General features: G+C 35.8%; 9 protein-coding genes across 16 annotated transcripts; 5 read left to right on the top strand and 4 right to left on the bottom strand.

Moving 5' to 3' along the window:
• Positions 1 to 2,222: 2,222 nt before the first annotated feature.
• Positions 2,223 to 4,818, bottom strand: LOC129566318 (UDP-N-acetylglucosamine transporter). 2 transcript variants are annotated; one of them, XM_055442129.1, is made up of 4 exons: positions 4,478 to 4,816; positions 3,980 to 4,105; positions 3,612 to 3,829; positions 2,223 to 3,489 (listed from the first exon to the last, which is right to left on the bottom strand). In XM_055442129.1, exons 1-4 carry the CDS (start codon positions 4,488 to 4,490, stop codon positions 2,773 to 2,775), a joined length of 1,074 nt encoding a protein of 357 aa, XP_055298104.1. In that variant the 5' UTR covers positions 4,491 to 4,816; the 3' UTR covers positions 2,223 to 2,772. The 2 variants fall into 2 exon arrangements, with proteins under 2 accessions (XP_055298104.1, XP_055298103.1); XM_055442128.1 differs by having other exon boundaries at positions 3,980 to 4,818.
• Positions 4,819 to 5,135: 317 nt separating this feature from the next.
• LOC129566320 (acyl-CoA-binding protein-like) lies at positions 5,136 to 6,146 on the top strand. 2 transcript variants are annotated; one of them, XM_055442132.1, is made up of 3 exons: positions 5,136 to 5,327; positions 5,566 to 5,680; positions 5,803 to 6,146. In XM_055442132.1, exons 1-3 carry the CDS (start codon positions 5,295 to 5,297, stop codon positions 5,928 to 5,930), a joined length of 276 nt encoding a protein of 91 aa, XP_055298107.1. In that variant the 5' UTR covers positions 5,136 to 5,294; the 3' UTR covers positions 5,931 to 6,146. The 2 variants fall into 2 exon arrangements, with proteins under 2 accessions (XP_055298107.1, XP_055298108.1); XM_055442133.1 differs by having other exon boundaries at positions 5,139 to 5,312.
• On the bottom strand, positions 5,990 to 8,296 carry LOC129566316 (rabenosyn-5). Of its 2 annotated transcripts, XM_055442126.1 has the most exons (5): positions 7,477 to 8,296; positions 7,250 to 7,397; positions 6,571 to 7,181; positions 6,343 to 6,486; positions 5,990 to 6,273 (listed from the first exon to the last, which is right to left on the bottom strand). In XM_055442126.1, the coding sequence occupies exons 1-5, from the start codon at positions 7,921 to 7,923 to the stop codon at positions 6,166 to 6,168; spliced, it is 1,458 nt and encodes a 485-aa protein (XP_055298101.1). In that variant the 5' UTR covers positions 7,924 to 8,296; the 3' UTR covers positions 5,990 to 6,165. The 2 variants fall into 2 exon arrangements, with proteins under 2 accessions (XP_055298101.1, XP_055298100.1); XM_055442125.1 differs by having other exon boundaries at positions 6,343 to 7,181; positions 7,477 to 8,149.
• Positions 8,297 to 9,353: 1,057 nt separating this feature from the next.
• Positions 9,354 to 13,712, top strand: LOC129566315 (copine-8-like). The gene is made up of 2 exons (XM_055442123.1): positions 9,354 to 10,480; positions 10,646 to 13,712. The coding sequence occupies exons 1-2, from the start codon at positions 9,358 to 9,360 to the stop codon at positions 11,221 to 11,223; spliced, it is 1,701 nt and encodes a 566-aa protein (XP_055298098.1). The 5' UTR covers positions 9,354 to 9,357; the 3' UTR covers positions 11,224 to 13,712.
• Positions 11,338 to 13,218, bottom strand: LOC129566317 (probable cytosolic Fe-S cluster assembly factor GI11683). The gene has a single exon (XM_055442127.1). The coding sequence runs from the start codon at positions 13,216 to 13,218 to the stop codon at positions 11,755 to 11,757; it is 1,464 nt and encodes a 487-aa protein (XP_055298102.1). The 3' UTR covers positions 11,338 to 11,754.
• A 41-nt stretch (positions 13,713 to 13,753) lies between the features above and the next one.
• LOC129566314 (copine-8-like) lies at positions 13,754 to 16,851 on the top strand. Its single transcript, XM_055442122.1, has 4 exons — positions 13,754 to 15,375; positions 15,469 to 15,525; positions 15,690 to 16,126; positions 16,219 to 16,851. The coding sequence occupies exons 1-4, from the start codon at positions 14,286 to 14,288 to the stop codon at positions 16,339 to 16,341; spliced, it is 1,707 nt and encodes a 568-aa protein (XP_055298097.1). The 5' UTR covers positions 13,754 to 14,285; the 3' UTR covers positions 16,342 to 16,851.
• A 130-nt stretch (positions 16,852 to 16,981) lies between these two features.
• LOC129566319 (26S proteasome non-ATPase regulatory subunit 10-like) lies at positions 16,982 to 19,505 on the bottom strand. 2 transcript variants are annotated; one of them, XM_055442130.1, is made up of 11 exons: positions 19,400 to 19,505; positions 19,246 to 19,286; positions 18,923 to 18,965; positions 18,667 to 18,699; positions 18,495 to 18,599; positions 18,284 to 18,382; positions 18,116 to 18,214; positions 17,886 to 17,984; positions 17,713 to 17,811; positions 17,545 to 17,643; positions 16,982 to 17,481 (listed from the first exon to the last, which is right to left on the bottom strand). In XM_055442130.1, exons 1-11 carry the CDS (start codon positions 19,416 to 19,418, stop codon positions 17,417 to 17,419), a joined length of 801 nt encoding a protein of 266 aa, XP_055298105.1. In that variant the 5' UTR covers positions 19,419 to 19,505; the 3' UTR covers positions 16,982 to 17,416. The 2 variants fall into 2 exon arrangements, with proteins under 2 accessions (XP_055298105.1, XP_055298106.1); XM_055442131.1 differs by lacking the exon at positions 17,886 to 17,984.
• A 4,665-nt stretch (positions 19,506 to 24,170) lies between these two features.
• Positions 24,171 to 26,483, top strand: LOC129566313 (synaptotagmin 1-like). 4 transcript variants are annotated; one of them, XM_055442121.1, is made up of 6 exons: positions 24,171 to 24,366; positions 24,462 to 24,604; positions 24,675 to 24,944; positions 25,022 to 25,105; positions 25,331 to 25,525; positions 25,642 to 26,483. In XM_055442121.1, exons 3-6 carry the CDS (start codon positions 24,690 to 24,692, stop codon positions 25,819 to 25,821), a joined length of 714 nt encoding a protein of 237 aa, XP_055298096.1. In that variant the 5' UTR covers positions 24,171 to 24,366; positions 24,462 to 24,604; positions 24,675 to 24,689; the 3' UTR covers positions 25,822 to 26,483. The 4 variants fall into 4 exon arrangements, with proteins under 4 accessions (XP_055298096.1, XP_055298093.1, XP_055298095.1 ...); XM_055442118.1 differs by having other exon boundaries at positions 24,172 to 24,366; positions 24,687 to 24,944; XM_055442120.1 differs by having other exon boundaries at positions 24,173 to 24,366; positions 24,678 to 24,944.
• Positions 26,484 to 26,993: 510 nt separating this feature from the next.
• On the top strand, positions 26,994 to 27,299 carry LOC129565866 (peptidoglycan recognition protein 3-like). Its single transcript, XM_055441167.1, has one exon. The coding sequence runs from the start codon at positions 26,994 to 26,996 to the stop codon at positions 27,297 to 27,299; it is 306 nt and encodes a 101-aa protein (XP_055297142.1).
• Positions 27,300 to 27,478: the final 179 nt, after the last annotated feature.

The raw sequence follows: 27,478 nt of genomic DNA, 5'->3' as shown, positions 1-27,478 counted from the left end.
GTGCTTGTTTGCAGAAAATATTCATCATAATTTTCGGTCGTTCTCTTTACAGATGAATTTTTTTAACAGCCTGTGCTGGCCATTTGTGAGGATGAGACGCTCACAAAAAAGGCAAGAAATGTCTAATCCAGACAACGAGAATCGTAATGAAGATGCGGTTGCTGGTTCAACAAATGTAGAATCACCACCAGAATTATTTCAATTGAACATTGATTGCTTTAACGAAATATTTGAATATTTGTGCTTGAAAGAACTGCATTCATTCGGTCAAACGTGCAAGCGAATGAACAAAGTGGCCGGAGAATATTTCAAACAAAATTATTCATCGGCTAAAAAATGGTGCCAAAAAGATGGGATTTACACGACTTGTTCGGACGGGTTTGTTCTAAAAAGTATTCAAACATCCGGTTTCATTAGGTTCATGCCATGTATTTCACATTACTCTAACAACTCCGGTCTTGAATATACTAAATCTCATATCAATGAATTTGAGTCAACTAACCACATTTATCTTCGGTACGTGGATATTGAAAAGAAAACAGTTAGATATTTTAAAAAATTATTGCCCCAACTGGAAATTGTACATATGAAATGGTGTTCTCGGATTTATGGTGATTTCTACGACTTGATATTGAAATACTGTAAGAATTTGAGAGAGATTTACGTTGAAGATTCGAGTGCCGGCAACCGCAAAAATGGTAAACTCAACTGGCTTTTACAAGAATATCCCAAGCTTGAACGTTTACATTTGACCCCAATTTATGATACTGAGCGAATTGAAGAGCTACGTGAATTTTTCGTATGCAATCCAAATGTACAGAGATTTTCAATTAATGCAAGACTTTTGTGGGCCAATGGTGATATATTATTAAATTCCAATGCAAAATTGGATATATTGGAACTCATAGGACGTCCTCTTTATAGTAAGCAGAAAACTAGTTTGGAATTATTAAACCAACTGCATGAACAAGGATTTTATAAGCGACTACACATTTACATCTTTGATACTAAAGACGAGATCAGCACTAAATTAGACTTGGTCAACGGTCTTGAACTACTATACATTCATAAAATGCGTAAAGATTACAAGAAATACAATTTCGATCAATTGACCAATTTGATTTTAATTATTAGACGTGGATGTGACAATGGCGAGGATATGGAGATTTTAGCAAATGGCCTGACAAAACTCAACCGTCTTTGCATTTATGGGCCTAACACTGATGTCATTATGCCATTCATTTGTCGATCATTAAAATTGAACAAAATCAAGTTCATCATAACTTACACACGTGTAGCTTTGAATTTGGAAATGTTGAATGAGGAACGAGCTAAGTTGGTCGGAGCACGAAAAATAACGATTTATGTGCGTGAGGATTGCTACTTGGCAACTAAGTGGACGACTAGAAACGGTGACACCAATTTGAGCTTCATCGAAGTGAGACGATCGGACTCAATTGAATGGAATCCCTATAATTTTCCTTGGGGCTGCTAACTCCAGACGAATGTTCCATATAAATATGTATAACCACGTATAATTGCCGTATATTTTGTGCATATTTCATATATAACCCGCGTATACGCCATATATTTGAACCATTTCGCATATAAATTTGTATTGGCGAATAGAGATAAAAGCTCCTAGTCATTTTTATTAAACATAAATTTCAGAATAGTAAAACGACGTGAGTTACGACATTTTGTTATACTTGATATTTTTAGATGTTTCTTTGTAATAAGATTTTGATGGTCAATTCAGTAAATAAATAATATCCAAAAAAATGTTCTTTAAATCTTATTTATTCAATTGTTCATAAATACGTCTAATTAGGATAAAGGGAAAGGCACCATAAATTTCAATTTACTCAAATTCTCAACGAGAGAGCTACTTATTGACTCTACAATTTTATCTTTTTAAAGAATCAACGATTTTATAATTCAAATATTACATAAAATGAGTATAGTATCGTTTCATTTGTTTGCAGTAAATCTGAAAAAATCGTTGCATTTTATTCTTTGTTATCTTTATTTATTGAGGAATAGTCATTTCAACATAGAATTAAAAATTTTATGAATTGAACGTATTTTCATTTGTATTTTAATTGTATCGAAAGAGATGCACAGTTTCCATTCTGTGTCGACGAAGTATATAAGTTGAAGAACCATCTGTATTGATATGTTCACGTGAAACAGGCGACCAAAATGAATAAACATACGTAGTATTTGCACTCACATTCGGTTTAATTGATTTAATCTAAATTAAGAAAGAACATTCATCTCTGTTTGCTTCCAAAGTAAGAATATTGTTTCGAAAAGTCTGTTCTTGTTCTGAATAAAAACGGTTCTTTACTGTTTTAAAAAGAAGGTGTTTTTGGTGTATTCATTGCGATAAAATTTATTTTAGAATCAGCACCTTAGATTTACATATGCCGTGAATAAAATGCCGGCAAAAAATGTTTATGAGCTTATTTCACTATATACTTTGAAATGTTGTAAATTTCAACTTATGATAAAACTGAAAATGAAATGGACATTTAAAATGTCAACGAATTGCTATGTGTACAATTTTAGGTTAACGAATATGAATATAAATATCAAAATTTATCAGATAAAAAAGCGGAGACGAAATAATGTTTCAGTCACAAAATTGTTCTTTTGATTTTTTTTGTTGTTGTTTCGACTCCTGAGACGTCATTTTTATCTTGTTCGTAGAAAAAAAGACTCATAAATTAACGGAAATACCGCACTATAAACTTTTACAATATGTGGTGTTTAAACTTTATCGACGAGCTTATCAACAACAGTGCTATCTTTTTCACGTTCTTTTTCAATGTCAATATGATCCAAGCTTCTATTCGATGCTCTTGTACTAGATTTCGATGGTTTAGGCACATATCCGTACAAGAAAATGGCACTGATTACGAGACCAGCACCGATAGCAAACTGTATGGACAATTTGAAATCGAATAGATAGATGCTGGCGATACAGGCGACAATGATTGAGAGTGATGTTGCGAATCCCTTCAGAATGTTATCTGCATATTTGACAACGACTGCCACGAGTAAACCGCCACCGGCTTGCAGAGCCACCAAGTACATAACGAATGCATCGTAGCCATGGAAAAATCCATGTTCGTTAACTTTATCAAAATCAAGCCACATGCACACGCCGAATCCAAGCGGAATGCTCAGCAGGCTCATTTGTACGTTTCGCATCCAAACGGAAATGTCGGCACCTTTCAACATCTTTTCAAAGAAAATGCCCGCAAAACCGGACAACACACATGCACCCAAAGCAGCGGCTAGACCGAGCAATCGATTTTGTTCTAGATTATGTGGGATTTTTGTTTCCTTTTGATCGGCCATCTGCACCATAACAACGCCAGCAATCAAAAATACTAACGATCCCCATTGCGTGACGAGTAGTTTCTTCCGTAATATAATCACGGCAAATATTGCCGTCGTTAAGATTTTCAATTGATACGTGACCTACAAAAATAACGACACACAAAAAATTAAATCATGTCAAATGAGTTCGGTAAATAATAGCGAAACTAATTGAGGTTGCGACGCGAAAAAATCACACTCAATTACTCAGTTAATAGACGAACCTGATACGTGGCAGCGTCCAAGTGTGAGGCAGATATTAATATTAAATTGTTTTGTATCACATACAATAATGATGGCACACACACCTTCAGTGTGTCGATTTTATTTTCGATAATCGTTTTGCGTAACGTTTTACCAAATTTCTCAGCATTTTGATCCTCTTCGTAGAACACAAGCACCAGACATGTGAGCAGCTTTGTTAGCTCAGACATAACAACGACTGAAAAAAGAAACGATTTTCATATATTGTTATTAGTAAGGCGATTAGATACGTGAATTTGGAATGATGGCAACAATGTGGTGACCCTTTGTTGATAATGATCAAATCATACAGGTCAAAAAGCATGCAGTTCAATTTGAACACACTCACCCGTTGTGTTGTAAAACAGGTCTTCTTTGCTAGCCCTCGTCCGTGCATACCGCATACTCAGTGTCAGGATAGCATTTTGAAGTGTTAATGTTATTAAACTAACATATTTTAACGTATTTTTATTTTCTTTTGGTGTTTTTGTTGTTGTTGGTATCGTTGTCGTTGTCGTTGTCGATTCAGCCATTGCAAGCGTTGTCCGAGCGAAAAATCCAATGAAAAATTCAATATTATATCAAACGATGCGTTTAAACACACAAAAATATTGTGATAGAATTTTTAGGAACTATTCGATTTTTTGGTCGATGTGATGTTTTGGTGAGTTCTCAATTTGAAAAATGTTATTCTCGTTTTTTTAGTCTTAATTTTTCTTTGTTGCGTTCCTATATACATTTGCTCTTTGATTACGTGCCGAATGTGTGAAACAATTATCCAGTACTATTTACAAAGACGACCCGAAACCACAGAAAAACTAACCAAAATACACAGATTACTACTCACTTTGTATCATCATTATGAATGAGTGCCAACAATTTTAAAGCGGAACTCAGTGTGTGTTTGCCGTATAAATTTAAAATCAAGCCTTTTTTCTCGCAATCGCACGAATAAACAATAGTTTTGATAAGATTATCGCTGACACCCTTATGCTGATGGCCTACACACAATCGACGCTTAGCAATTAATACAAAATGTTTATATCAAACGAGCACATATCGCATCTCTTTGAACACCAAGCTGACGAACTGCAGAGCTCGAATCAATGAACTAGTATTCGTCTTCGGCTTACATATACAATACAACGGGGAGAACAATTTTTTGGATACGTTGACACAAACGATTTGACATTTGCACCATTCTTGTTGGCAACAATTCGTGTCAAAGTTTTACATGACCCACCGTAACAATACACACACACATTTCATACGAAAAAGTTCCTATTGCCAACAATAGGGGGCGCGATTTGACTATCCGTTGTTTAATATCTTAATTGAAGAAGAAAATAAAATGATTGAAGCTCGTTTTTTTTACTATGATAATTTTTTGAATTAAACTATTTACCTCTGTCTCTTCTTTTGGATGCATGTAAACATTTGATTTAATCTTATCATGTTGGTAACCATTATTATCAAGGGCAATGTCACAAAACATAAGTACGTCATTCGTCAAGTTTCAAAGTGCACTGCGACCATTTCTTTAATTGCACACTCTTCATACCTCATTATACAATATATCAATACCGCGTGTACTTTGAACGGTTCTTTCTGCCGGAATTCATAATTCAGAAGCGGATTAAATCACATTCTCTCATCGAAGCACCATGATGTCTTTGCAAGAGGTTATTATTTGCTTGGCACATTTGTTTTTCCTTTTGAATTTTTGCACGATTTTTTTCTCTATTTCTTGTATTGTTTTCTCAGAACTTTTCTGTTTCATTTTCCAAATCATTTTTTAGTTGGTTTTCATTTCGAATTCAATTTTCATTTATTTTCAACCATTTTTTTTTCTTTCTTGTTGTTGTTGTTGAAATGTCTTTTTTTCATGCATCTCTCAATGTGGCACTAATTTCGATTGGATTATTTTTTCTGTAGCAATTCGAAAAGTCTGTTGAAGGCGTGAAGCAATTGGCAACACAGCCAAACACTGATGATTTGTTGGAAATTTATGCGCTGTACAAACAAGCAACCATTGGAAATGTTAACACAGGTAAAATATGAAACATTTTTTCTATCAATTTTTCCAAGATTATTATCTCTTGGTTTCAACTTGGTTCAATCGTCAAATTCCAATCTTATACTAATCATAATTCCAATCTTACCGTTCAACAGCATCTCCTGGAATGTTCGATATCAAAGGAAAATCCAAGTGGAATGCGTGGAATGCCAAAAAAGACATGACCACTGAAGAGGCGATGCAGAAATACATCAACAAAGTTCAAGCACTGGCTACCAAATAGACTCTGACCTAACCTTTTGATAAGCACGTGAGAGGAAGAAAAAGGGAAACCACATGCCATTGTACAATCTACATATTAAATGCCATTGACATTTATTCAAATTTCAAAGTAATTCAAAGAAATCTTTGTAAACAATTACAAATAATGTGGAAAAAGAGGCGTTTTGCGTACAATAAACTTTGGAGTAAAGGTGTGATTGATGTTTAACATTGTAAATTTGTTGTGAGTTTTTATTTCATTTTGTTTGATCATCTGAATAAGACTGATTCTGTTGTTCTTTTGCTCGTTGACGATTGTAAAATTCTTCTTGAAGCTCACGTAAATTTAATTCCAATATTTCGACCTGAAAATGAAGACAAAACACGCAATGAAAAATATGTATTTCTGTGACAACAATATGATGAGAACTAACCTCTTCAAAACGCATTGCCTCACGTGCTTGTTTCACATAGCCTTTGATGATATTGATTTGTTCCACTAGCGGATCATTTATGGATGAGCCACTTGTGTCAAGTGATTGCAAACCGCTCCAATTGTCGATTGATTTGACGGCCATCTGAAATTCATGGAAAAAGGACACAAAGTTAACACGGTTACTGTTTTTTTTTTTTAATGAAAAATGTCTCTTCGAAATCCTTACTCCCATAGCAACTTTATCAATTTGTGACCTCGACACTGGCATTGGTACGCCAACCAATTCATTTCGTTCGATGGCTTCCATCGCAAGTCGGCGCTCTCGTTCAATCTTCATTTCCGTCTCCATTCGTCGCTTGTCTTGCAGTTGTTTTATTTCTTCTTCTAGCGGCATCGGACTCAACGTCAACAAATCCTCTTTAATAAATTTGATACACGCTAGACGAATGGCTTTCTTCAATGCCTCTTCTCTACTTCCAGCTGGGCATTGCAAACTCAAAATCGATTTGCTGTACGCATCGATGAGTTCGGCAGTTTTGCCGATTTTCGCTCGTAAGGCACCTGCATCGTTCAGTGTATAAATGGCATCGCCTTCGTAAAGACGATCGATAATCTTTTCATACATTTTTGTATCGGGTGCGATATCACGTTTTAGTTGATCGATTTTGTCGTAATATAAAGTGACCGGTGGCCGGTATGTTCGGCTCTCTTGCATCTCTTTGCGATTGTTCAGCAGCCGCAGACAATGTTCACATATTCGGAATGGTTCGTCGGTTTTTTTACTTTCAGTTGGCGCTGCGGCGGTCGTTGGTGAAAATGATGGATTCACTATTGCAGCTGCAATAATACAGAAGAATGGGATTAATAACAATGAATCGAAGAAATGTGAGTAAATAATATCATACCAGCATCACCCAGATCTAGAAACAATGAACAATCGTGACACATAATCGATCCACACAATCGACAATGATGCTGCCGTCTGGTCAAATAGAAACGCTTCACGCAATTTGGGCAATGTTTCACCACTTCACCGTCCAGCCATGGAACAATCTGAAATAAATGGCAGAAATTGTATTTTAATGGGCGTTTTTTTAAACAAATTGATGTATCAACATTTCGACGAGCTCACATTTTTCTCATGTTGTCTCCGTTGCGATGGATCATGTGGTAAATCAGTCAATAGCTTGTGAAGGCGAATAATGAGTTTATTTGTTTCAGTCGCGTACCGCTCGAGACGCGGTGTACGGATTGCACGAAAGTATGATAAATGGCTGCAGTCAACGCCAACATCCTGTGGATAAACCGGTGCCGGAATATTTAATTTACTCGGTTGAGATGTGCTGGCATTTTGATTGTTTGGTGCGATTCCGTCGTCGAAGCGTTTGATTTTATTTTTGGCCGATATAAAAATGTCTTTAAAGGCTTTCAGTAAGTCTTGATCGTCTTCGGAGTGTGTATCAAAATGGGCGGTCAATCGGTCGGGTGATTTGAAGTCTACTTTGCATATTGGACACAAAAAACCTTCCATCACTTCATCTTTGTCGTCGTCGGCTGCATCACCAAATGGATTCAACATTTTTTGCTCTTGTTTTAGCTAAACTAGTTTACAATTTTGCTAACCAGATTATGGAGAATAACTTGCGTCACAGTTGTTTTTTTTTTCCTTCTTAATAATTATGAATTTAGTTATGTCGATTCATTCGATTTTGATGATTATCACAGAGTTTGCTGCTGAGTTTTATGATTTATATTTGAATACTGTTTAGCCCTGACAGAAATTCACCGACTTTTTCTTCTTCTTTTCATTAGAAATTGGACTACACAAAAAGCGGATGCGATAAAAATCAGTAGGAATGGTAATGTTTTCGTGCTATGCGAAAAGTTTCTCTTCCATTGAATCAACAACAAAAAAAAACACACACAATTGGCGAAGTTTGACGTTTCATTGTGACACTGACATGTTTGGGCTGCGTACAGAGTCACAACAGCAGCTATAGCAGCAGCGCACCGACCGACCAACAGACACAATACACAATCGCGGGACAATGATGAGTATTACTTTGAATTTGAATGAACAGTTCGGTTCAATATGTTTTTCTTCAAATACACATAGTGTGGCTTTGATTGAATTGGACGGGCACGGAATACGCATATGTGCACTGTACATTGAGTTGGTATGTTTTATTTTGATCCTTTTGTTCGCTTTTGTCGTATAAAACTTTCTTACTGTGTATCTGATATATATATATTCTATTCATGGATAGTTCACTGCTATCTATAATAAAATATAAACAAGCGGAACACATTGGACTGCTACTCGCTTGCGCTCGCTCTCTTTCTCTCCCTCTCTCTCTTATTCCCGCTACATAGTCACTCATATTTCATGTGTTATACACGCACAATATATCTCAAGTGGCCATATGTGTGGCTTGTTGCTTTTGCTCACAAGCTATTTTTTCTCACCCATTTTGTACTACGAGTTAACGATCGAATAAATTAAATTGGCTTTTATAATGTAATAATAGCCAGAGCGCTCAGTCGATTTTCGTATGGCAAACGAATTGAAAGCAGACAACGCTCTATCAACGGTGTGCGCTCGCGATAACATTGCTCTCTCTCTCTGTGTGTGTATCTTTCGATTAATATCATTGTGATATTCGGCGCGGGTTCTATTTTGTTTATCGGAGAATCTAGTTGAATTTCGATTTTTCTTTTTTTGTTTTAACCAAGGTCACTCGGATTTGCAGGACGCGAGACACTGGCGCTTCGATAAAATCAAATGCAGCGTCGTAAATGAGATTTTTAAATCAATTAGACATTGGTTTAAGTTTGGTGCTCTTTGCTGTATGTGAAAAGTGTATGTGTGGGTGGTGAGCACAGCCAAGCAAACAAACAGTGTGAATGTGTGATTGCGCGACAAATTTCTCGAAATTTTTCTAAAATAAAACGAAAAGCGACAGAAAAAGCATTGAGGAGTGACGACGTAAGGCCAAAGGCTACGACAGCAATCATGCCACAATTACGGTTTAGCATTGATGTGCCAATTGAAACGAATGAACAGCAACCACCATCCAGTCCTCCAGACATCGGATCGAATGGGTCGGCCGCAAGTAGTGCCGTCGTACCGACGACACTTATTGAAATGTCATTGAGCGCCCAAAATCTAATTAACGCTGATGTTTTATCCAAATCCGACCCATACTGTGTCATTCAAATGATGAATGTCGCGTGGCAGGATAAATACTGTGAAATTGGCCGCACCGAAAAAATCAAAGATAATTTAAATCCTGAATGGGTAAAAAAATTCCTAATCAACTATAATTTCGAAACGGTACAGAAGATGCGCTTCGAAGTATGGGATCACGATTCAAACGGAAACGATTTTCTCGGTGAATACGAAACAACGCTGGCGGACATCGTGTCTAATTCGGGATCACATCAATTTCGAGGTAAATTGATACACAAAAGTGTACGTAATGCGGGCACTCTCATTATCGTAACGGAAGAAGTAACTTCTTGTAAGCAAAACATTCAACTACAATTTCAAGCGAAGCATCTCGATAAACTGTGCTGGTTCGTACGAAATGATCCGTTTTTAGTGTTGTATCGGTCGAATGAAGACGGATCATCGTCACTAGTTGCACGTACTGAGGTCGCGCATTCCACACAAAATCCCAAGTGGGAAAAAATAGCAACAAAGGCGCGCACTTTATGTAACGGTGATTACGAGCGTTCAATCAAAATTGAATGCTATGACAATCGGTCAAACGGTGATCACAAGCTAATTGGCACGTGTCACACATGCTTGAATATATTATCAAAGGGCCCGGGCGAGAACAACAGCTATGCACTGCGCAATCCGAAAAAGCAACACAAAAAAGAACATTCCGGCTTTCTTGAACTGATCAGCATTAGCATTTCGGAGGAGGTTTCATTTTTGGATTTTATTCGAAGCGGAACTCAAGTACATTTTGCCGTTGCCATTGATTTTACGGCATCAAACAAACCACCCACAGATCCACAATCGTTGCACCATCTAAATCCACAGCGGCCAAACAGCTATGAAATCGCATTGAACAGTGTTGGCGAGATCATACAGCATTATGACACAAGTCGAATGTATCCGGCATTCGGTAAGTTTGTTTGTTTGATAGAAACCATAAATTGGTTATTATTTTTTTGTCGAATTTGTTGGAAAAATTCCAAATACTTGCAACTCAGTTAAGTCCTTTTGCAATTCTCAGAGCGAAAATATTTTTGTTTTTTGTTTCATTTGCTTAATGTTTGTGTTGTCGTAGGTTTTGGTGCAAAATTGCCACCAAGCAATGAAGTTTCACATCAATTTCCATTGAATGGCAATCCAGATCACCCGTATTGTTCATCGATTGAGGAAATTCTACACCACTATCGAAACACTTTGTCACAAGTGCAATTGTTTGGACCAACAAACTTCTCTCCGGTGATAAATAACACCATTTCCATAGCCAAGCAATACCAGGATGGAAAGCATTACTTCGTCTTGCTCATCATAACGGATGGAATTATTTCTGATATAAAGCATACGATAAATGCAGTTATCGATGCTTCAAAGTTGCCAATTTCAATTATAATCGTTGGTGTGGGAGATGCCGACTTTGGTGCTATGGATGATTTAGATGCAGATGACTGTCGCCTATCGATTAATGGGCGCACAGCCGAACGTGACATTGTACAATTTGTGCCATTAAATCAATTTCTAACCGGTCAACATGTACGATCTCAAGCTGATTTGGCGAAAGCCGTTCTGAACGAAATACCAGACCAAATGACGGGATACTTCAAAGCAAAGGGCTACAAACCATCAAATCCATCAGATAATTCAAGTGTACAAACATGAAGTGATTTTACACACATACAACACCCTCAAACCCAAAACAAACATAACAGTTCACAATTATTAAGCGTTATTAGGTCGATCAAATCGTCGAGATGATGAGAAATTTAATCGATGTGCATTTAATGGCCTTTAATTGTTTCATATACCAAATACAAAGTCTATATAAATTAATATACATATTTTTAATCGATTCAGAGAGACAAAAAGGAATTTAGATAAAACAAAAATAAAAAGAAACTTTACAATGTAGAATTAGAATTTTAATGAATACAAATTAATTGAACATCTCGTCTCGATTCGTTCGGGAATTTTATTTGTTATGCATGCGAATATCTTTCAAAAACACAGACTACTACTACATTTATATAAAATGATATAACTCGATTTTTGGATCACGTCGTTTTATTCTCTCTTTTTTTTCCTTCTGTTGCTTTGTTACAAATTTATACTTGTATTTTTTGGAATAAATATTTACTACATGCCAAAACCAAGAAGAAAAAAAATCGCCCAAATTGTTTATTTTCCACCGCATCACCATTTAATGTTCAATGCTGTGTTCATCTTTTCGACGGCATGATAGGTTGTGTGTAGCAGCGTTTCGGCTTTGTCGCTGTCGACACCGTCGAGAAACTGGTTGTAAATTTGATCTGTGTCGGTGTTTTGTACATTGGATTGCGGTAATTTTTCATAAAATTCCATAAGTTGAGCTGTCATCTCGCGAACACTATCACCGCTTCCGGGTCGAATTTGAGCGCCGCCATTCAAACAGCCCGAAGGACATGCCATCACTTCGACGTAATGATAAGTTGATTTGCCACGTTTAAGTTTTTGTACGAGATTTTGAATGTTTCGAAAGCCATTTGCAATGGCAAAACTCAGTACAGTCTTTCCATCGCGTTCAAGCGATACTTCTCTGAAGTCTGGGTTTCGTAAGGCTTTGAATTCCACTTTGTCAATGGTCTCGTTAAACAATTCTTTGGCAGCGTATTTGAAAATGTGCTCAGCATACCCACCCGAGCCAGACGATTCATATCCATAGATTGAATGTGTTGGTGGTGCGGTGGCCAATTTCCATGGCCAATCCATGTTCACGGTATTCTCATCGAGCAACGATACATTCTCACCCGTCAACATTTGCTCAATCTCAATCGATGTGATGACACAGTCAACGTCTCGTGAATTGATTGCCTCGTTAAAGAAATCCTCACGTGATGCTTCGAGTTTTTTGTCATAGCACGGCATTACAGTCACATGATAAATGCGCTCCGCACCGACATTCAACTGTTGCGACAAATATTGCTTCACCAACACACCCATAATTTGTTGCGGTGATCGTGTTGTTGAGATATAAGGTAAGATGAAATTGCCGTGCGTTTTTTCCGCATAGCATACCCAGCCAGGGCATGTGGAGCTTAGCATTGGCATTAAATTCTGTGTTGATTTGGCTGCATCATTGTTCAGTACAACTGATTTATAACGCTCCATAAATTCATTTCGACTTTCGATCAACGATAAATCATCGGCAATTTTGGTATTCAGCACTAAATCGGCACCCAGCCGTTTGAAATAGCCCGTCAGACGCTGGGCAATTTCTTCAAAGTCGGTCGAACCGTATTTATAGGCCAATGATAAAATCGATTGTTGTGACACGGTGAACACAACTGTTTTGACTTGTGCATCGTTGCCAGCCGCTTTGTTCTCGTCATTCTCTTTCAGCACTTTCAACACTTCTTCTTGACTTTGCTGCGTAATTAAAACGCCTTCGGCCGATGTAATGCAACCCGAGCACGCCAAACAATCGCCCAATGTAATTTCGACCTTTTGCAATTTTGGCGGACGACTCAAGTCAATATCAACACCATCCTCACTGATTGTAATTTTTGAGCCTGTTTTTGTTTTGCCTTTCCTAATTTCAACGGGTTTGATGCATTCTTGCGACGGTGTGATGAAATCATCTAAATTCGTGAGTTGTAGCGCTCCACTAAATCGTGACATTTTTTATTCGCTCTCTTTCGATCGCTCGCTCGCTCGTTTGTTTCGAAAATTTTACCGATTACAGTCTAAACAGCTTACAATACGGCACGACCTTTTTGGACTGTTTTATGCGTATGTTCGTTGTGCGTTATTATGTGCGATTGAACAGAGACCACCTCAGAAGAACCCGATGAACTTGAACTGTCAAAAAATAAATCAGCAAACAAATAAATTAGATATTGCACACACACACACACAATCGATACAAGCGAATTTCAATGGGTAATTCATACCAATTAGATTAAAAATCATGTACTTGAAGTCTAACAAGACGGAATAAATGTCGATTTTGACGCGATAAAATCAGGGAAAAATAAAATACACAGCGCAAAAATATTAATTCGTTCACACGTTTTCACGTTGCAATGGGCTGTTGCTGCTGCTTAACGCCGAACAAAAAAAAATTGATTTCACAATAAAAACACACGCATATGACTTGAACGGATTTTGACAGCCACGGAATATTTTCGTCGGATTTGACGTTTTGTGACAAATGAGAATGTGACTGAAACGAATCGAAATGAAACGAAAGAAGAAGAAGAAGAAGAAGAAAAAGGGAAAAAAACAACGCAAGCAACAGTAGTACGATGTGCAGAATCTGCACACATCGCAGTAATACATACGAGCATACTCCATTTGAGCATGATATCATGCAAAAAATATTTTTGTGTCGAAATATTTTCATTTGACCCAGCCAAAAATTTTTCTAATTTTTGTTTCCATGAATTTTTCTTTAGAAAAAAAAAACATGAATGTATAAATAAATGTAGTGTGTTTGTGGCACCATCAGAAGAGAGTTTAGTGTAGTTTATGTGTTTTGTTTATAAACTCATTTTCCATTTGTGTTCCGTTTGATTCTGAACCATCACCATTGAGAGGAGAGCGTAAAGAACATTGAAAACATCATCTAGCACTTCACCAAACGATAGTCGATATTGATTTATTTGACGGGGGGTGTGATTTGAAACGATTTTTTTTCTCATCGTGTTGAAAATAAATATTTAAAATAAATTAAACGAAAAATCAAAATGCCTCCGCAAAAGTGGTCAACGAATACAGCATCGACCAAATATATCACCGATGAGATGTTGGCACCGTTTGTATCCAGCATTTTACCTACCTCACAAATCGAGCTGACATTAAGCTGCAGAAATCTTATAAATACGGATATCCTAAGCAAGTCGGATCCGTATTGCGTGATTTCTACAAAAGAACCGTGGCAAGATCAATACTATGAAATTGCACGCACCGAGACAATTGACGATACGCTTCATCCATCATGGGTGAAAAAAGTGATTTTAAATTACAACTTTGAGACGATACAAAAAATTCACTTTGAAGTTCGTGATGAAGACGTGCAAGGATACGATTTTTTGGGTTCATTCGAAACGACATTGAGTGATTTGGTTTCATATTCGGGGCGTCAATATATTGGAAAATTGAAGGGAATGTCCATTCAGAATTGTGGTGACATTGTCATCGTTAGTGAAGAGGTTTCAAGTTGCAAGCAAATTGTCCAGATTAAATTTCGTGCAGAGCAGCTACCGAAACTTGGATGGGTGTATAGTAATGATCCGTTTTTGGTAATTTCACGAAGCAACGAAGATGGATCCTATTCAGTGGTTGCCAAAACGGAGCCCGTAAAGGGAACGCAAAGCCCAGACTGGCAAGCATTTACCATTCGCGCCACAACACTATGCAACGGTGACTTTGAACGCACCATCAAAATTGATTGCTACGACCACCGGAGTAATGGCAGTCACAAGCTGATTGGAACGTGTCATACATCGTTGAAAAGCCTACTCGCACAAAACGAATCAATGGTGTTTGTGAACGAAGAGAAGAGAAAGGCCGACCCAAGTCGTGGCTCGGCCGGCGTACTAAAAGTTGACAAAATTGACATCACCGAAGAAGTGACATTCTTGGATTACATTCGTAATGGGACACAAATGCATTTTGCCGTTGCTATCGATTTTACTGCATCAAATGGTGTTCATACCGACCCAAATTCGCTGCATTTTCTCAGCCCAAACCGACTAAACTGCTATGAAGTTGCATTGCGTGGTATTGGGGAAATTATCCAACATTATGACAGTTCACAACTATTTCCGGCTTTTGGTAAACTATTTCACTTTTGATTGCCTTGATATTTTGTTTGAATGACACATTTGCATGTCTAAATTTGTCGTGTTAATTTTGGTTTATTTACAGGTTTTGGCGCCAAATTACCTCCAACGGGCAATGTTTCACATCAGTTCCCTTTGAATGGTATGCAATTGTTTTTTTTTTACATTTTGGAATTTTTCTCCATTTCGTCAGTTATTCTGTCGCGTGTTCTACACTCGATTCTGACAATGTCCCTAAAACCGTTATTCAAATGTGAATGAGTATTAATAATAAATATGAAATCAATAATTTTACTTTACTTACAGGAAATCCCTCCCATCCATACTGCTCTAGTATCGAAGAAATACTTGTACATTATCGTACCCAACTGAACGCCGTACAACTGTATGGACCTACCAACTTCGCTCCGGTGATAAATAATACGATTTCAATTGCAACTCAATTTCAAGACGGACGTCATTACTTTGTGCTATTGATAATCACGGACGGAATCATTTCTGATATGCATCAAACGAAACGCGCCATAATAAATGCATCCGCTCTGCCAATTTCGATAATCATCGTCGGCGTTGGAAATGCTGAATTCGATAACATGGATGAACTAGACTCGGACGACGTTCGTTTGAGTGCTGATGGTCGTTACGCCGAACGAGATATCGTGCAGTTTGTTCCATTGAACAAATTCCTTTCAAATAGTGGACCAAATCAATATATAAAATCTCAGGCCGATTTAGCCAAGGAGGTGTGTGAGATATTGAAATAGTTTCTTCTGAATTTTCCATTCGTTTCAATTCCTTCAGAACAATAATCATTCATCTTTCTTCCGAATTTCAGGTCTTAGCAGAGATCCCTGAGCAGTTGACCTCTTTCATGAAATCCCGTGGAATAAAACCACAACAACCAGCTACACAAAATATGTCAACCGACGGTGTACAACCAACAGCACCCATGTCTTAATTCTGTGTCATTTTTGAAACCAGCAAACCAAAGAACTAACTTTAATTATTGACTTTGTTATGGGCACACACACACTCACTCATTCCACTATTTCGCTCTCTATCACGAACAAGCTGGAACTTTTCAAGCTTTTAATAACCTACTCAGGTTTCTATTGATGTACAAACTCTTTATGTGTTTATTACAAACACGAATATTGAAATATTGAATGTTGAATGTTTTTATTTCAGTCGATTTGTCTGTGCGCGATTAACAATCACATTCTTCGAAATGTTTATATAGTATATCGTGTATGTTGCAGCTTTTTTCTTTATCAGGAGGTGTTGTGATTTTTACAGTAAACACTTTATTCGTATGGTATATGGTATATGGTGTCGGAGTAAAAAATAACAATAAAGACAATTTCTTACAATCATCGTCTATTTTGAGGTGTACAATCAAATGTTTTCTATTTCTACTTTCAAATATGCACAAATAACGAATAAAAAAATAAAGAACATTTTCAATACATTTGGACTTGTGTTTTTAATTCGATTTTGTTTGATTTTTAAAAATTGTATACTCAAGTCTTATCAAGAAAATACATTGAAAATTGAGTAAAACTCTGGTAATCATCATATCAAAATCTCTTGGCTTTATTTATTACGGAGCCTACATTTATGCCAATATGTGTTCCCAGCAAGCTGAGAACATGCTGGTCAGAGACCCAATACGGCATAAATTCCGCCCATGGTGCGTCTTTTGCAAAGAGAATACAGTCAAGGGAGGGATGGTATAAAAGTGAAGCTTTCATACCAGAATTTGGTTCGGAAAACCATGGTAAAACCGGTCTGATTCTGATGAACCAGGGCTAATGCAATGACGATGAGTTTTTACAATTAAAGTACGTTAACATCAATGGGAAAAATCAATTGAAAAATCACAATCTAAAATTTAGATTGGTTTTGACATTGTTAGTACAACAAAGCAGCAATATTGGTGTGGTTAAAGTTTGACAAAAATGTACTGAAATTAATATTCTACATGATAATCGAATATGGAACTCAAAGGACTACATAGGATTTCCCAATTGATTTTACTTATGTCCGTTTTGCCTTTTCTTTTCAACACTCTCAAGATAGTCAGCAACCTGCTTGCAATCTAGGAAAAAGAATCGATACAGTTTGAACCACTTTTTTTCTAAACAGAATTGTTCAACATTACTTTCCCGAACAGCTAATTGATACGGTGTCTGTTTAGAAGAGTCTTTAAGAGTAACACTGGCCCCATTGTCAACAAGAAGTTGAACTATCTGTAAGTTGCCTGGAGGATATTATCGAAATATGATAAAGATTAGATTAATTGCTCATCAAAAATAAATATTTATTCTACAAATCCTAGCAGCATGATGAAGAGGTGTCCGCTTTTCTTTGTCTATAGCATTAACTTTAGCTTTTTTCGTGATGAGCAATTCGACAACCTTAATGCGATCTGAAAAATAACATCGATCAATGTTAAGAATCAAGTCATTCTCTTATTCAGTTAAATTAAATTTCCAAAATTACCATAAATAGCAGCATAATGAATAGGTGTCCGCTTATAAACGTCCGTTTGTTCAACTTTCGCTCCTTTCGTGATAAGCATTTCAACGACATCCAAGTGACCTAAGAATTAAAATCGATTAATAAAATAGATCAAAACAATTCACTTCTTAATGTGACCTGAAAAATAACATCGATCAATGTTAAAAATCAAGTCATTCTCTTATTCAGTTAAATTAAATATCCAAAATTACCCAAATGAGCAGCATAATGAAGAGGTGTCTGCTTATCTTTGTCTATAGCATTAACTTTAGCTCCTTCCGTGATAAGCATTTCAACGACATCCAAGCGACCTAAGAATTAAAATCGATTAATAAAATAGATCAAAACAATTTCTTATTTAATCAAATATGTAACATTACCATTCGCAGCAGCCAAATGAAGAGGTGTCCGCTTCCAATAGTCTTCAGGAGCAACTTTGGCTCCGTTTTTGATGAGCTCTTTAACGACATCCTTGTAACCTAATACAGATCAATGAAATTGAAAAGAAAAACCAAATTTATATTTAGTGTGAATCGACGGTCGCAAGTGTCAAACGTAAATGCTTAGTAGCGACAGTAAGAGTATTCTTACCATTCTTAGCAGCCAAATGAAGTGGTTCCTCACTAAGATTTCTGATGTCCTTCGAATCAACTTTGGCTCCTTTTCTGATGAGCTCTTTAACGGTCTCCAAATCACCTGAAATAAATCAATGAAGAAGATTTAATCAATTCCTGATTTAGTGAACATAAATATCCAAGGTTACCCTTCTCTGCAGCGTTATGAAGATCTGTCCGCCCTGTTTCGCATTCATCGTTTCGAAAAATTGAAAAAAAAAACGGATTAATGAAGTGAATCGAAAGAAAATACAACGAATTTATCATAAATTGAATTAAGTTTTAGTTAATTTAGCTAGGATTCTTTGCTGGATCGTATCAAAAATGCCTTCATATATCAAACGGTGCTTTGTATATGGAATGGTAAGAATGAAATTTAAAACTGAAATGGAACTTCAAACTTACCTTCCATCATTCCTGCCTTTGCCCCACGTCCACCTTCAATTTGCTTCATGTTGGAAATTGTGAACGCATAAAAGATAATTAGTTTGAATCAAAAAATTGAACGAATTGAAATAGAAGGTCAATTGATTTTTAGAACTGAAAAAAACTATTTGCGAATTTTGCAACGCAAAACTAAAATGTCGAGTAAAGAATACGATTCCTTATCATTTATTTCTTTTTTCCATCGTTTTCTAAAAGCCAATTTGTATGAAAAATGAAAAAAAAGCTCTTCATGTCATCAATCGGCCCGATGAAAAAAAAATACAGAAAAAGTTGTAAGTTACCATGAATTGGTCTCCCAAAACCGCAACCAGAATCAAATAAACTAAACGGAGAGAAAATATCGATTAAAACACAATGGGTGACTGAAATCTTAAGTATTGTCAAAAATGAAAATTCGAAAAAAATGACGAAAAAAAGAATTAAGAAGAGACTCACCCATCAATTGCTTAGACATGTTTCTAGTCGAATCACTTGAACAATAACTAAATTTCCACGAATTCGGTGCCTCATTTATAGTCAACAATTAGATATTGTAGACTTGTCATCGTTATGACACCACTTGTAACACAAACTGCCAAAATCCAGTTCCAAATCGTTATATACAACTTCTATGCAACAAAAATTTTCGTTGCTAATCGGTTGCAAATATTGATAAGCCACTGGAATAGCGCACTTGGGCGGAGCCTAAAATGCTCTTATGCCACATCTTTGGAGTAGCATTAGTTGTTCCCGGGAACATAATTGCCACATGATTAGGTTCCATGCCACTGAAATGTCACAAATTTGCCACTAAATATGTTCCGTACAACAAAATTTGCGTAGCAATTCAGTTCCAAAAGAAATTTTTTATATTAAAATTTGTTGCAAATCTTGTAGCAATTCAAAAACTAAAAACTTCAAATAAATAATAAAAAAGGAATGAACAAATGAAAAACTTTTTGTTTGCAAATAAATATATGAACTTTGAAATCGATTTTCGGTCGATTCTTAAACCAAATTTTTGATACGCTTCCAAATTCTTGGGAAAAGTTATGATTTTTCCCTTCTGAATTTTCACGCGCCACTTGAATTCCTTAAAATAAAAAAGTTAGTTTTTTCAAGAAAATTTAAAAAATTTAAATTAGTGATTATAACATAAAGAATTTTTATCAGATAGCTTCAATAATGTATTATTATTCCATTACATATGGATTTTATGGATATTTATTATGTTTTAATTCATTATTTTGCACAGAAAATATCAACATTTTCTTTGTCTCTGAAAACACGTGGTAAATAGGTGAAAAATATGGCGATTTTCCATCTTGTTCCAGGAATACCAATATTTGTAGCAAATCATGATTTGGCACAATTATGCCCTTAGTTGTAGCAAACAAGTTGATAACACGTAATTTCAACTAATTTGTGGCAAATACTTGTTCTCAATAGCGTGTTGCCACAAGTATTGTAAATTCTCTTTGAATTTTGTTGCATACAAGTGACTAACACTCCTTTGTTACAACAGATTTGTTCCAATAATGTTTCAATGATGTTTCACCAATGTTGCAATGCTACTTGATGAAATGTTCCAAAAAATTGCATATGTAACTTTTATGTTACTTATTTGCCACAGAATAATGTTCGGAACTATATTGGTACATCATTGCCACTCATATGGGACTAACCCATCGTGCAACATAAATGCCACTGAAATGTCTCACATTTGCCACTAATCTTGTTCCGGGCCACGGTTATGCGACGGCTATAGAACAAATTTTTGCGGCAAATCGAAATTGGTGTTACTAGTGACGTACAGCAAAACAAAATTCCTTACGACTGAAATCGAAAACAAATTATTTGAAAACATGTTTTTAATTCGAGCTTCTTGCATCGATTCTCGCGTTTTGTTATTTTGACAGGTGCAAATGTTTGGATATGTAAATGAACTCGTATTGACGCAAAGGAAATTGCGCATGAAAACCACATGAGTAACAAATTTTTCTGAAAATATTTTATTTTCGAACTCAGTAAACGTACGATTAAGTGTCCTTGTGTAAATTCTCGCTTGTTCATTACACATCTGCGTCTGTGCATTCCAACCATTGAAACATATGCAAATGGATAAAAAGCGAGAAATGACACAATAAGCTCGAATGAAAAACAATTTTTTTTGATAATTTATTCTCGAATTCCGTCGCAAGGAATTTTGTTTTGCTATACGTGTCAAAATGACGATATGTTAATAATAATTTATTATTCTTTTGCATTTCAACACGAGTTCATTTCTAGGGGCTTTTTACTCTTTTTCATATATGCGATTTGTACGGATAAACGCGCATAGATTGTGTGCCACAGTGAAGTGTGTCGAATTTTGCACATAGTCACGAATATTACGCATAGAAGCGAATACGTGTGCACATAATGACGCCACGATGCGATTTAAGACGTATCAACACAATGTCAACATTCTGTTGTATCGTTAAGGTTCGTTCAAACAATATTTGACATCAACAATTTCTGTCTTTAATATTTATCAAATCCCTTGCTAATGAGATTGTTCTTATTTGATGAAAATTGAATTTAAATATAACACAAAATTAAAATATAATAGCAAAGAATAAGAATGAAAACGAAAATCAAAATGTTATAGTATACAAATATTGAAGTAAAACCGCCGATAGTTTTGGTAGATATAAAAATCATTGAAAAAATAAGTGCGACGATTCATTATACTTGGAAATAGCATCTGGATTATAAATAATAAAAAAATCCATATGTACAAATGATTGAAGTTAACAAAAATAATCAGCAAAAAATGTGAGCCGAAATAAGTACAAATCAAATCACTTGCAATCAAGTATTTCTTGAATTTTTACATGGAAAAAGTCGTTGCAATTTTGAATTCAAAATAGTCGATATTGTGGCGTGTGACCAATCAGAGAAGGAAACATTTTAGTAGGACTCATGCGAAATTATTCGCAGTATGAATGGTCTATGTGCAGTATTCGGACATCGAATGTGTGCACTTCTAACGAATAGGCACCGCATAATACGCATAGTACAAAGAAATCGCCACATACTATAAGTTGAAGCGCATATTCTTCGCATAAAACGAATTTTTTTCGAGTTAAATGCCCCTAGGTTCATTTACATATTTACACATCCGCATCAATGTAATGAACAAGCGAGAATTTACACAGGGACATGTAATCGTACGTTCGCTGAGTTCGAAAATAAATTATTATCAGGGCAACAAAAAATATTTACGAAAAAACATCGAAATATTTACGAAAAACCACTACAGTACTGAAAATATTTATGATAAAAAATATGGGAAAATAGCTTAAAATTGTGTATATTTTTTGACATTTTTTCAATTTTCAACACTGAACCAACATATTACAGTAAATGATGAAATGTTTGGACAAATTATCGAATAAAAACGAGCGTCGGTTGTCAGTCAAAACCAAGCATGTAGGGCTATTCAGAAATAAATTATTATCCGTTTTAATGACAGTTTCCCAATATCCGTCCAATTGAACGGTGCCCGTGTTTCGCAACTGAATGAGCAATTGGAAAAAGTCTTTGCCTGTAATGTTATTTTGCTCTCGATATTCCAGATTTTGCTTGACAACTGAATGGATAAAATTTTCCACTCCTGGGTCGACAAATTTGATGCGTATAAACCGTATGACACAAGGTTGCTGCAACAGCAATATACCACAGGCGATCCTGGTGGCACCGATTGTAATGTGTTGAAAAATACATTGTAACACACAGGATTTTACTATCGGTGGCACAAGGTGTCGCTAGTGGTAATGCTCTTGCAGCAACGGTGTGCCGTATGAATTGAGGTGCGACGAAACGTGAGAGTCGTTTGAATGAATTCCATGCGGACGTTTCGAAAATCTTTTGTCCATATTTACGGAAATCATTTTCATGGCCAAAATCTCACACACATTTCTCCTTTCTCGGCCACTTTCTGCAAATAACTCTCTAAACTTGAGTGAAATGCGAAAAATCCTTCATTAATATCGTATGGATGATATCGCATCAGCATTTAATCTATGATACAAACACTGTGTGAATCGTTACAAAGAATGATAACAATCACACTGCGAAGGTCTATTACTGCAACTACGCATCAGCTAACAAAGTTGTATTAAATGAATCATTTGATGGTTTGATTTGAAAAAAAAAACAAATCCCCAAATAAACCAAAAAAATCTACTGCGAGTAATACTTTCGTTCAATAAATACAGCATCGACCAAATATATCACCGATGAAAATCTCATTGGCGCCGTCTGTATTCTGTAACAAGCCTATTCCTACCTCACATATCAAATTAAAATTGAACTGTAGATTTCTGATAAAAACCTTCATTATCACTAGTCGGTAGATCCGTTTTGCGTTTTTTTACTTGGGACAGAACCGTGGAAAGATCAATACTTGAATGTTTACTACAGTAGATGGACAATTGGACATATATGTTCATCTATGAAAATGAATGTTAAGCATAACCACTAAAGTGGGTGGGATTGAAATGTAATAACCATGTATTGAATACATACAAAATACGAAGTGTGAAATTTTAGAGCACCATCCATACATGAAGGAAAAATCCAATACTAATTGGTGTGATTTCGCAACATTTCGCAATATGTGGAAATCAACCACGGCTATTTACAGCTGATTTAGCCGTCAATTATGGATGGCGCTCTACAATTGTTCAAAGTGTGACAATAAGCGGGTGGTGATAACAAGATCAAACCAGTAAAATTCACTGAAAGTTTATTTTATTTCTTAATTAATTCATCTGCACATCTATATCTGTGCGTGGCTGAATGAGCGCTTCAAAACAAACCATTTTTTGTCGCTGTATCTAACCAAAACATATTGCATCATATGTTTTGCACATCAAATTGTTGATAGCATAATCAGAAAAACGCCTTGAAATGCTGTATTCTGTTCTCTATCATTAACCCACTTCATTGTAGAAAATTTACAGGATGATATAAGCTCGTTAATATAAATGACAATATTTTATATGCAAGAATTTTTGGAAACTCTCATACCTCTGAAAAAGAAAACAACTGTAGTCAATATATAAAATCAAAAGTTTGCCGTTAAAAAAAAAAATCACCAAAATTTCAATGTATAAAGAAAATGCATTGGTACCAATTTTCAAGAACTTTTTCGACTGTTGAAATCTTCGGAGTCTATGGGTTAAATTTTTGATAGCATAATCGGTAGAACGCCACGAATTTTGGCACTTTTTAAAAATCAAAGTTCATAACGCCAGTCCATGTAGTCTGTAACAAATTGTGATGAGATTAACATTCAGAAACCGACAGAAATTGACTGCAAACGTTCAACAAAGCTTTCATTAAATAGAAAACGGATCCATTTTATTGAATTTTTCGTAAGTAATTTCTTATTCATACACCATTTCAACTGCATTCTTACTATCGATTTGCTATTAATTATTTTCAATAATATTATTCTGTATACATTGAGGCCACTCAACTGCGCTATGGCATACAATCGACTAGTGTTCAAGAGAGAGGTGGATGCTGCCGAAACAGCAGACTCCTTCATTACTCCCACATACGAAACACATTTTTTTAGTCGCAGACATCGCACTAGCACAGCTGCATATGGTATGTACCTATTTCGTGCTATCTTGAATATATTTTCGCAATATTTAAGCATTTCAACGTTATAACTAAGCAGATGGACTAGAAAATGTGTCCCCATACCTACGTATCTTTGATAGTTCCACTAGACCAGGATGAGAAGGTTAATAAGCGCATCGCTGAGTCAGCTGAGATGGAAAAACTGGCAAAATGGGGTGTGGTATCGATCTATATATGCATTACACTACTTTCACTGGGACTACTGTTTTTATCTGTTCGACTGCTATTGAAGAAAAGACGAGGAAAGGATGGCAAAAATGGGACAAGAGTAACGGATCTCAAAGCCGTACAATATAAAGTGAAGGTAAATGGTTCAGCATATGATGAAAGGTGAAGTAATCGAACCAGTTGAATCATCATTTTGGATCCTTTTTATTTTAGGTGCAACCTGACATGGAAGAATTGACTCAAAAGAACGAAGAGTTGGACGAAGATGGAATTAATTTGGGCAAATTGAAATACAAGGTTTCTATTGGTTTGATTTTGTAATTTTTGTGTGTGAATCGTTTTCTAGTAAAATCATTGCTGTTAAATACGTTGACCTGTCCGTTTAGATATACATAAAATTTTGTTGAGAATTTTCATCAAATTCGATTACGGTTTTTCTAATGCCACTCATTTTTTTACTCTATCTTTTCTTCAACCTATCGAATTGAATGTCCTACGTAATATCGGAAACATGTTCCACAGTTGGATTATGACTTCAGTGCCAATAGCCTTCACGTAACTGTTATACAAGTGGAAGATTTACCTGCTTTGGATGTGGGAAGTTTATCGAATCCGTTTGTTAAACTCTACTTATTGCCAGATAAAAAGAAAACGTTCGAAACCCAAATTTATCGAAAGACGCTCAATGCACTATTCAACGAAACATTCGTTTTCAAGGTTTTTATGCAATTTTATTCTTTCTGTAAATGTTGATTAGCCATGTGGGAGAAAATTCTATCAAAATGTTCATCTTCCTAAAGTTTGATTTAATCGCTATTGTTATTACATTGCAGAATCTTCCGTACGCTAAAGCTATGAACACAACACTCGTTCTTGCAGTTTTTGACTTTAGTAAGTTCACGAAACGAGAAATTGGTGAAGTGCAAGTGCCATTGTGTCAGAGCGACTTGACACAGACAACCGTTGTATCGAACATACGGAAAATCCGCAGTACAAGCATTCCCAAGAACTAAAGCCGCTCGCTGCATATCAATCAGATATTATCCATGAAAAATTGAACCTAGAGATGAGAAATACAAACAAATTTGATAATTGTAACAATGAAAACAGTACACATATTCAATACATTTGCCACTTGAAAGCCAAAACAGAGTCTAGGCAAACACACTTTTTATATTTTGAATTGATGATATATTGTTTATACCACATATCACCAAATCAGTTGAAAATTGTTATCTTATTTTAATATAACACAAACAATGACTCTTCACTCAAGTGTAGTTGTAGAGATACAGTTTTGAAACGAGTAAATAATCCAAATAGCTACCAAAGTAATTTAAATGTTTATGTTTCAGAAAAAGCTCGAATACAATAAAAATGTCCAATGTTCAAGTGGTGACATTTAGATATTTTCTTCAATAATAATGACTCAACTAGTGAATCATTTGCCAAAGGATGGGATTAACGCTAATTTGTTCGTTTTGGAATATTTTTAGCATGGATTTGCCTCAAGTATACTTTGCCGGCACAAATATCTACTTTTTACTATCGTACTTTTCTGTATGATAAGGAATTGATAATGAGACGTTTATCCGTAATACCGAGACAGAAAATAATTGAAAGTAATTTTGTTTGAAATACATATAGGCCATTGTAATCTACCGAATGGTAATAATCCGAAACGTGTTTTTATTTCCACTTGTTTGTTTTGAGTTTCATTTTATGTTCTATGGTTTTATCGAAATTTTATAAATTCCCCTTGATATAGCGATGGACAATTACATTTCTGGCGAGTTTTACTTTGTCATTAATCATATTCGGAATTTCTTATGGAATTTAGAGCAGAAGCACAAATCAAGGCGAAGTACCAACAAAGCCAGGAAATAATAATAGTACGTCTAATCATCCTGACGAAAGCTCAGGAAATGATCCAAAGATTGTTTCTCGAGCTGAATGGAATGCACACCAACTAAGGAAATACCGTTGGAACTGCCTTCGAAATGTATAATTATTGCTCATACAGGCGGATATTCGCGTTCGTCACAGGTATGTTGATACACACAAGAGTTAATCAATCATGTGATGCACATCCATCCGTATTGGATGAAACAAAAAACGTCTTACGCAGCAAAATTGCGGTCAACAGGTTAAAACGATTCAAACGTATCAAATGCAGCTATAAAAGATGGACGAAATTTCATACAATTTTCTTGTTGGAAGCGATGGTTATGGTTACGATGGTAGAGGCTGGGATGTCATGGGAAACCATACCGAGGGTCACAATGCTAAAACTATTTGTATTACATTTATTGGAAATTTCTCTGAAGAGCCGCCGCCAGCACATCAATTGAAAGCTGCCAACAAATTGAGAAAAGGTGCAAAATTGGGAAAAATTAACTCCGAATACAAACTATTTGGACTCAGCCCTGGTCCAACATTATATGGAATCATTCAAACATGGGATCATTGGAGCAGTGAAACCTGTTCATAAGGGTATCGTAAAAAAAACGAATAAATTTAAGAGCATTTTCAAAACATTCAAGGTCGTATTTTCAATAAAACTTTCTTTTATTTTGTTGTTTCTATTTTTCAAACATGTATTGTAAGAAAAGCTTTTGAAGAAAATACATAAATAAACAAAGTGAAACTATGTTAATTATCATATGCAAT

Source organism: Sitodiplosis mosellana, unplaced genomic scaffold (assembly GCF_009176505.1).
Source record: "Sitodiplosis mosellana isolate CC-2019 unplaced genomic scaffold, AAFC_SMos_1.0 Smas_scaffold_3, whole genome shotgun sequence".
Lineage (NCBI taxonomy): Eukaryota > Metazoa > Arthropoda > Insecta > Diptera > Cecidomyiidae > Sitodiplosis > Sitodiplosis mosellana.
This window is presented reverse-complemented; position numbering and strand designations above follow the sequence as displayed.